General features: G+C 42.0%; 3 protein-coding genes across 4 annotated transcripts; 2 read left to right on the plus strand and 1 right to left on the minus strand.

The window, feature by feature from the left end:
- Positions 1-55: 55 nt before the first annotated feature.
- LOC148388658 (14 kDa phosphohistidine phosphatase) lies at positions 56-1251 on the minus strand. The gene is made up of 3 exons (XM_088393474.1): positions 1061-1251; positions 720-844; positions 56-590 (listed from the first exon to the last, which is right to left on the minus strand). The coding sequence occupies exons 1-3, from the start codon at positions 1200-1202 to the stop codon at positions 498-500; spliced, it is 360 nt and encodes a 119-aa protein (XP_088249600.1). The 5' UTR covers positions 1203-1251; the 3' UTR covers positions 56-497.
- A 996-nt stretch (positions 1252-2247) lies between these two features.
- On the plus strand, positions 2248-6179 carry sele (selectin E). The gene is made up of 12 exons (XM_088393450.1): positions 2248-2378; positions 2460-2538; positions 2628-3026; positions 3103-3207; positions 3296-3487; positions 3574-3762; positions 4032-4223; positions 4314-4502; positions 4776-4967; positions 5059-5445; positions 5534-5666; positions 5755-6179. The coding sequence occupies exons 1-12, from the start codon at positions 2376-2378 to the stop codon at positions 5813-5815; spliced, it is 2121 nt and encodes a 706-aa protein (XP_088249576.1). The 5' UTR covers positions 2248-2375; the 3' UTR covers positions 5816-6179.
- A 669-nt stretch (positions 6180-6848) lies between these two features.
- On the plus strand, positions 6849-8768 carry sell (selectin L). 2 transcript variants are annotated; one of them, XM_088394036.1, is made up of 6 exons: positions 6849-6943; positions 7047-7442; positions 7543-7644; positions 7705-7896; positions 7970-8062; positions 8123-8768. In XM_088394036.1, the coding sequence occupies exons 1-6, from the start codon at positions 6916-6918 to the stop codon at positions 8167-8169; spliced, it is 858 nt and encodes a 285-aa protein (XP_088250162.1). In that variant the 5' UTR covers positions 6849-6915; the 3' UTR covers positions 8170-8768. The 2 variants fall into 2 exon arrangements, with proteins under 2 accessions (XP_088250162.1, XP_088250163.1); XM_088394037.1 differs by having other exon boundaries at positions 7720-7896.

Below are 8768 nucleotides of genomic sequence, written 5' to 3' on the forward strand. Positions count from 1 at the left end.
AAATGAAACTGGATGAAAGAAATTATCCACAAGTACAGATAAAACAAAGAGTCAGTTTTGTTTTCCACCCAAAGTTTCATTTTCCCGACTTCAATTTATTTTGGCAGTCAAGCAAGAGTGTTAACAACAACGGCCATGAACTCAGCTCACAAAATAAACGTTTGATCGTGATACGAAGCCAAAGTTTCTCTTTGCCTTCTGGGTTTTGATAAAAAAAAAAGGATGTGTCTGTGATTCCGAAAGTCTCACTCCTTCCTGTATGGACTTTACGCTTGGCACTCAGCCACCGATTGTGAGTGATTACAGTCGATTAAAAAGTAAAATTATGAGCGAGTCATTCTATTTCTGAGTAACGCTTGCTCATCTCTCCATTCCATAACAACATAAATAATTCCTGCACTAACATAATTGTGCTTGGGTGTATTTATGACAAAAAAAACACAAATACATAGTTTGACTCTTGGCTTTTTAAATAGTGCAAATGTAAAGAAATTAACTTATTTTTTGTCGTCACTCCAGGTGATCTCGTAGTCGCTGAAGAAGCTCTTCAACTTCTCCACTGAAATTGAGTGGTCTGCTTTACCAAAACCCTGAAAACAAAAAAGAACAAGACTGTCTGCATATAAATAGGTCATAGTATTAAGTTTAGCTATGGAGGGACAGCTAATGTGATCTGGCACAACTGTACATAGTTTAATTTGTATTAAAAAATATCTTACAGTGGACTCTCCGAACACCCTTATTCTTTTCTCTTGACTCTTGTGTTCGATCTTCCCTCCACCGAGGCAGTGACACTCCAAGCCCAAGGCCTCCACAGCTGGCTTGACCTTCTCAAAAATATGATCTGCAAATAATTCATTGCACAACATGAGTGGGTCCGAAAAAAAATATCGTCTCAAAATAGCCCACTCTACAATTTCATTAGTAATTTATTTTCTAGCATAAACTACTCAAACTGTTGTCTTTCCTGAAAAGAAGACAAGCTTTTGATGATTAAACGTGTGATTGTTTACCACTAGTTTGACACCTCTGCAAAGCTGCGACATTTCCTTTAACTTACTGTGATACTCGGCACTTTTTGTACCACGAACAATGTTTTTGCAGACATCGCCGTTTTTCACTTTCACTTGAACTAAAATATACTTGAAGGTACCATCTGGATCAATCTCCACATCGGGGATTGCGGCCAGGGACTCCGACATGCTTACTTTCGGTTGGAACCTCAGACGAGTGTCCCGGAAACGCCTAATAAGGACTTTAACTCCAACTTCCGGTCTTAAAGAGACAGCCGCTTTTTTTTCACTTCTAAACAGTTTGATCCTCGCATTTGCGCCCTCACCTGGCCAAAAGTGGAACTGAAATAAAGTGATTGCTATCTCAAGGCATCACTGCAAAGACAAGAAAACAAAGCTAAAAATGATCTGTTGTAGAAGTTCCAACAAAGCCCCCCAACAAAAAAGAAGTGAAATCCTCCCTGGGGCCCATAAAACGCTGTTGTATTCTTTTTCAAAGGAAAGGGTGGAGGTGAAGAGGTGTCAACAACATGCAAACTTTGGGGTCAGCCAGGAAGGAAATGCACTGTCACTTCTGGAAAGACAGGCGGCCAGCCAGCCAGCAGGCAGGCGCCTTGGCTCCCGGGCTTCGAATTCCCCAATCCCAGGACCCTTGTTAAAATACCCGGAAATTCTTTGTAGTGGCCGACATTGCATTGCATTGTGTTGCATTTCCTTTCTTGTCACGTTTTACATGTCACTCTTGATTTTTAAAGAGGGAAATGCTTGTCTGTGCATTTCCCCTGACAATCCTTCCGTGCATCTTCCAGGAATAAATCAGCAAGAAGACTTTCATATATATATATATATATATATATATATATATATATATATATATATATATATATATATATATATATATATATATATATATATATATATATATATAAACATGTTTGCGTGAACAGTTTAAAATATGCCATTTTCAAAAATGTTGTAAAAACCACTATAAATAAAAACTGTAAATAAATAAAACAATCAAATAGTTCTGGTAATCATTAGGCAAATAAAGATAATCCAATCAACAGGTGCTTCCGCCAGACACAATGAGAGCCCCCCCCCCTCCCCCCCCCCCCCCCCCACACACACACACACACACAACCAGCTTTAGGAATTTTTGAAGGAGTCGGTGTAGATTGGGCATAAGTGGCTGGAAGGGGGTGGGAATTTCCACCAAAAGGCTGACGACAGCTTCCCGGAAAGCTGGACCACGCGGGCGAGGGGCTTTAAAAGCATGCAGTGCAGCATGTTTCAGACACAATCATCTCACTCACTGAAACTTAACACGAAAAGCAGATAGACTCGAGCTATACATCACTTAAAATGGTAAGTGTGAATTTCTTCATGCATGAGAAAGCAGCAGAATGCTGGAATTTGACTCACTTTATCCTTGCTTTTTTATTTTAGGAATTTTTCTATGGATTATTTCAGAAGCGTGCATCCAACATGTCCAGCTCGTGGATCAGCTTGGCTTTTATTTTCTCAAGTAGGTGCAAACCCCAATAGAGCTAGATCACCATTTTGCTTTTGCTTTTTAAGTTGTTCTAATATCTGGTTGCGTCCCTCCATTCTCAGTGCTTTGCATGCAAGTCGATTCCTGGTCCTACTTCTTCTCTAACAACATGATGGACTGGGAGCAAGCCCGAGCGTGGTGCCAGGAGCACTACACCGACATGGTGGCCATCCAAAACCAGGATGAGATTGCCCATCTCAACAGCTGGTTGCCCAGAAAGCCCACCTACTACTGGATCGGCATCCGGAAGATCAACGGCACCTGGACCTGGGTGGGCACCAACAAGACCCTCACGGCCGAGGCCACCAACTGGGCGCAGGGTGAGCCCAACAACGGCATAGGCGGCAAGATCCTCGGCGAGAGCGAGGATTGCGTGGAGATGTACATCAAGAGGGATTCACAGCCCGGGAAGTGGAACGACGAAAGGTGCAGGAAGAAGAAAACGGCTCTGTGCTACACCGGTAAGCAGAGGGAACTGCGTTTAAAAAAAAAAAAAAAGAACATTCAAGCATGTAAATATTTTTCTTCTCATCATAGCTGCTTGCCAAAAAGATTCCTGCATCCACGGAGAATGTGTGGAAACCATAAACAGCCACCGATGCCAGTGCTTCGAAGGTTTCTATGGAGATAGATGCGAGCATGGTAAGGATTTATTTTGACAGAAATGATTTTGTAAATTGGGAAGCGCCAATATAAAAAAATATATCTATAAATTGTGTTTTTGTTTCAGTGGTTCAGTGCAACAAAAGCGAGCTGACCCTCCCTCCCAAAGCCAGCATGGTCTGCACTGACAAGTATGGCAACTACACTTTTGACTCGCTGTGTCGCTACTCCTGCGAGGAAGGTTACAAACTCAGCAGCCTGGAACCCTTAAGGTGCACCGCCACCAAAAACTGGTCACATCCTCCTCCAACATGTGAAGGTGAGCGGAAAATCCACAAACAAGCAAATTTTACTTCCCGTATTCCAGAGTGCTGATTTCCTGTTCTTTTTTTTGTTGCTCTGCAGCCGTCCAATGTCCGGCTCTTCTCCACTTGGATAATGGCACAGTCAGCTGTGGAGATGATCCAGATACAAGGTTCAGTTACGGGAAGAGCTGCACCTTCAGCTGCAACCTCGGTTATCAAATGGAAGGGCCGAGAAGTCTGACATGCACGTCGGCTGCAAGGTGGAGCGACATGATGCCACGCTGTGAAAGTAAGAGAATACATGGTGCTTAAACTGCAGCTGGCAATTATTTAAATTATATGTTAATTTAAATGATGTATTTAAACAAAAAATATTTTAATTTAAATTATATATGTATCTAAATGAATAATTATCAAAAATCATAATCATAGTAGATTTTTTGGGTTGGTTCATCATTAATCATTGCACCTCTATTTACTTTGACAGAAATGATTTAGTGAATTGTAAAACACCAATATAAAAAAATAAATAATAATTTGTGTTGGTTTTTGTTTCAGTGGTTCAGTGCAACAAAAGCGAGCTGACCCTCTCTCCCAAAGCCAGCATGGTCTGCACTGACAAGTATGGCAACTACACTTTTGACTCGCTGTGTCACTACTCCTGCGAGGAAGGTTACAAACTCAGCAGGCCGGAACCCTTAAGGTGCACCGCCACCAAAAGCTGGTCACATCCTCCTCCAACATGTGAAGGTGAGCGGAAAATCCACAAACAAGCAAATTTTACTTCCCGTATTCCAGAGTGCTGATTTCCTGTTGTTCTTTTTTTTTGTTGCTCTGCAGCCGTCCAATGTCCGGCTCTTCTCCACTTGGATAACGGCACAGTCAACTGTGGAGATGATCCAGATACAAAGTTCAGTTACGGAAAGAGCTGCACCTTCAGCTGCAACCTCGGTTATCAAATGGAAGGGCCGAGAAGTCTGACGTGCACGTCGGCTGCAAGGTGGAGCGACATGATGCCGCGCTGTGAAGGTAAAAGAATATATGGTGCTTAAACTGCAGCTAGCAATTATTTAAATTATACGTTAATTAATCTAAATGATGTATTTAAACAAAAAATATTTTAATTTAAATTATATATGTATCTAAATGAATAATTATCAAAAATCATAATCATAGTAGATTTTTTGGGTTGGTTCATCATTAATCATTGCACCTCTATTTACTTTGACAGAAATTATTGTGTGAATTGTAAAACATCAATATAAAAATAAAAGCTATAATTTGTGTTGGTTTTTGTTTCAGTGGTTCAGTGCAACAAAAGCGAGCTGACCCTCTCTCCCAAAGCCAGCATAGTCTGCACTGACAAGTATGGCAACTACACTTTTGACTCGCTGTGTCACTACTCCTGCGAGGAAGGTTACAAACTCAGCAGGCCGGAACCCTTAAGGTGCACTGCCACCAAAAGCTGGTCACATCCTCCTCCAACATGTGAAGGTGAGTGGAAAATCCACAAACAACCAAACTTAACTTCCCAGATTCCAGAGTTCTGATTTCCTGTTATTCTTTTTTTTTTGTTGCTCTGCAGCTGTCCAATGTCCGGCTCTTCTCCACTTGGATAACGGCACAGTAAGCTGTGGAGATGATCCAGATACAAGGTTCAGTTACGGGAAAAGCTGCACCTTCAGCTGCAACCTCGGCTATCGAATGGAAGGGCCGGCAAGTCTGACGTGCACGTCGGCTGCAAGGTGGAGCGACATGATGCCGCGCTGTGAAGCAATCACATGCCCCGCCCCCGAAGTTCCCAAAAGCGGCCATATGAACTGCAGCCCATCCCTCTCACCATCCTGGACCCCCTACCCTTACAACACAGTCTGCACGTTCAGCTGCCATGAAGGCCACGAGCTCCAAGGTGCAGTCAGCATGGCGTGCACCCACTTGGGCGAGTGGAACGACCAACCTCCAACATGCACAGGTATCAAAGTGGACCAGGCTGCATGAAAATATTCAAATTGTTTCAATTGGTTGTCAGTGGTTAACGAATATTCAAACCGTTTCTGCAGAGGTCACGTCTGAGTTGGGGGCCATCACGGCTGGTGCAGCGATAGGTGGCGCCGTGTGCTTGTCTACTCTATCTCTGGTCATGTGGCTCCTCAGACGGATGAGGAGGAAGGCAACTAAGTTTGAGCTGAACAGGTAAGAAATTCGACTCTATAGTGTCGAAGCAATCAATGGAGTCTAAATGACGTGATTTTGAACTCATGTCTCATCTTTTGTCTTACAGCAACTCCGATATTGAAGACCCTCCTCAGGTGTACAAAAACAGCATTGACAGCCTCATATAGGGCCGTGACATCACCGCCATGAGATCATTTTGAAAAAAAAAAAAAAATTATTGTGCTTCTTGCCATGTCGCTGACATGTATTTCCTCCCAAAGGGAGTTTTGTATTGAGCACATTGTTCGACACCTTTAGGAACACGCCGGAAGTGTGATGTCATGTAAAATAGTATGCTGCCATGTTCTTAAAAAGCTGTGAGTAATTTAGTATATTTATGTAATATGTGATATTATTTATTGTCACATTTGGAATGTTCTTTCATTGTCAAAATGTCTCTTATTGTACTTTAATTATTTTTTTTATATCATGACATGTATGTAATCTATTTTGTAAATGCACTAATAAAATAAAAATGTGAACAAAACAAAATGTTGTCACTCTATTTTATTTGTTGAGAGTCAATAAAATTATTAGTTATCACCAATTGAGGAAAAGTAGTAATTATAGCAAAGTCTTATATTGTACCTAACATTTTTAGACATAATTTATTTAATCTTTTCATGCAACAAGACAACATGACTTTGGACATTTTCGCTTTTGTTCCATTCAACGGCTGAGTTCAAGGGGACATTCCCGCTCGTGTTTTTCTGCCAAAGGGGCAGCAGCAGAGGAAGTAATTTTCAGATAAGATAACCCATTTTTATTATTATTAGTCTTTGAGTGGAGCGTTATTTCTGCATAATATTTCCATTATTGTTTGTCATCCATTTCCATTTTAGAGGAAAAATAGATGTGAGGGCACTCTTAGGGTGATACTGTCATTAATCAGCGGACTTATGTAACCACAAACTATCGTTGAACTTTTACGGTATTTGCCACATAGACACAACAACACAATGACATGACATTATATCCCAAAAGTTTTTTTGTTAAGCTTTTGAAAGGCAAGCACAATTCAGAGTTGACTGTGATTTTGTGGCCGTCAATCATCACTTGGATTCACTCTGTGTGGAAACATCCAGGGATTGTCTTGAGTTCCTATAAGAGCTCGACATGGAACTCCCCTCAAATGACCACCACTCTCTTTTTGCAGGTGAATGAACCATCTCTCCGTAAGCAGGGATTAATTTTGATTGATTTTGTTCTGCTTTTCAGGTTGCTGAATATGAAGTGGACACTGGTGCTGCTTCTTGGTGGGTACTCGAACAGTTGTGGTGTGTTGACCTCATCGAAATAACCTTAGCACAACATTAGCATGGATTAGCATAACTTTTTTTGATGTTACGTTCCTATCAGGTGGATCCCTAGCAGGGGTCAGCTCGGGCTGGACGTATCACTACTCCAACATCACCATGACGTGGACCCAGGCCCGAGAGTGGTGCCAGACGTACTACACAGACATGGTGGTGGTCCAGAACCAGGACGAGAACGCCGCCCTGGTCTCCTTTTTGCCGAACAAGAACCACAGCCCGTATTATTGGCTAGGGATCACCAGACTGCAGAAGAACGGGAATTGGATCTGGATTGGTAATAACAGCACGTGGGTCGGCGAGGAGTCGTGGGCGGAGAACGAGCCTAACAACAACCGAAGCTGGCCCGTTTGCGTGGAGCTCTACGTCAACGCCCGAGCCAATCGAGGGAAATGGAACGATGAGAAGTGCAAACAAAGGAAATATGCGGTGTGCTATCAAGGTCATTTGAGTTACTGAATCTCAGTCAGAGGGGAGCAGAGTACCCCATAATTAATCATGATTGTTTTTATCACGACGTATTTTATTATGTTCCATGACAGCTCAATGTAATGCGACTATATGTGGAAGAGGAAGATGCCAGGAGGCCATCAATAACGTCACCTGCCTGCATGAGCAGGAAGAAGAAGATGCCTGCCAAACAGGTAAGCCACTTTTTTAGCTTTCAAGGTCATCTGAAGTTTTCTACTTAATTCGCTGTTTAGTTTCTGCGCCCCCAGCCGTGGAATGCCCGCTTCCGTTTCACCCCAACGGATACCTCCGCTGTGGAGAAGGAAACCAAACAGTCAACTCCTCGTGTCAGGTCACATGTCACCCTGGCTTCCTGAAGATTGGATCGGGGGAAGTCACCTGCGGGTCGTCACCCCGTTGGAGAGGCCCGAGGCCCATCTGTGCGGGTGAGCCGATCATTGTTATAATATATTTTAAATATTATTGTTGGCGTAACGATTACTATCATTACTTCCTCAGGCTATAAATTTGTGTTGGTTGCCGTGACCTGCGGAGTCATCACATTTTGTTGCTGCTGCTGCATGTGTCTTAGTTGGATGAAAAGCAGGAAAGGTAAATTGCCATGCAACTTCAATACAACACTTTGAATACACATTGTAATCATCATTTCAGGTCGACAAGAAGAAACGGCAAGACTGTCCAGTGAATTAGAAGAATGAAGAATAACTTGTCGTATAATTACTTCAATTCGTGCTGAATTAGTTATAGTGCTTACTTGCTGTTTAATCCTGCACAGACAGAAATTTGTAATCCCTTTAGGACTAGTAAAGACATTTTTTGTTTTAGAGGATCTTGTCAACCACTGCAATCCTGCTTTTTACACCTACAGAAAGCTATTTGTTCATTTTACGTCTAGTATACATTTGTCTGTTTGCATTTTATGTTAGCATTTGGTAGCTTTACTGCTAATTGCTTGTTTTCCAATGCACATAAAAAAATACTCATAATCCGAGATATGCAATGCAATCGTCACTCAATATTCAGACTGTTTTGCTCAAGGGTGTGACACCAAGTGAGAAGAATTTGATCTGATTGGCACAAATGTACTAAATTGTTCTGTTGGAGTGGTGCGCTTCCTGTCTGCCAGGAAATGCACATTAAAGAGTGTTGAAGAGGACTGAAAGTTCACCGACGACTCGTGACTAACACAGTTTCAGGTCAAAGAAGAAATGATGTGTATCACCATAAGTGACAATGTGAGAGGAAGCATGATTATAATTCACTGGGGATAGGAACTAGGTAAAAAAAAGTTATTGAT

This window comes from Syngnathus floridae, chromosome 13, assembly GCF_059516105.1.
Source record: "Syngnathus floridae isolate MCC-2025c chromosome 13, RoL_Sflo_1.0, whole genome shotgun sequence".
In the NCBI taxonomy this organism is placed as follows: Eukaryota; Metazoa; Chordata; class Actinopteri; order Syngnathiformes; family Syngnathidae; genus Syngnathus; species Syngnathus floridae.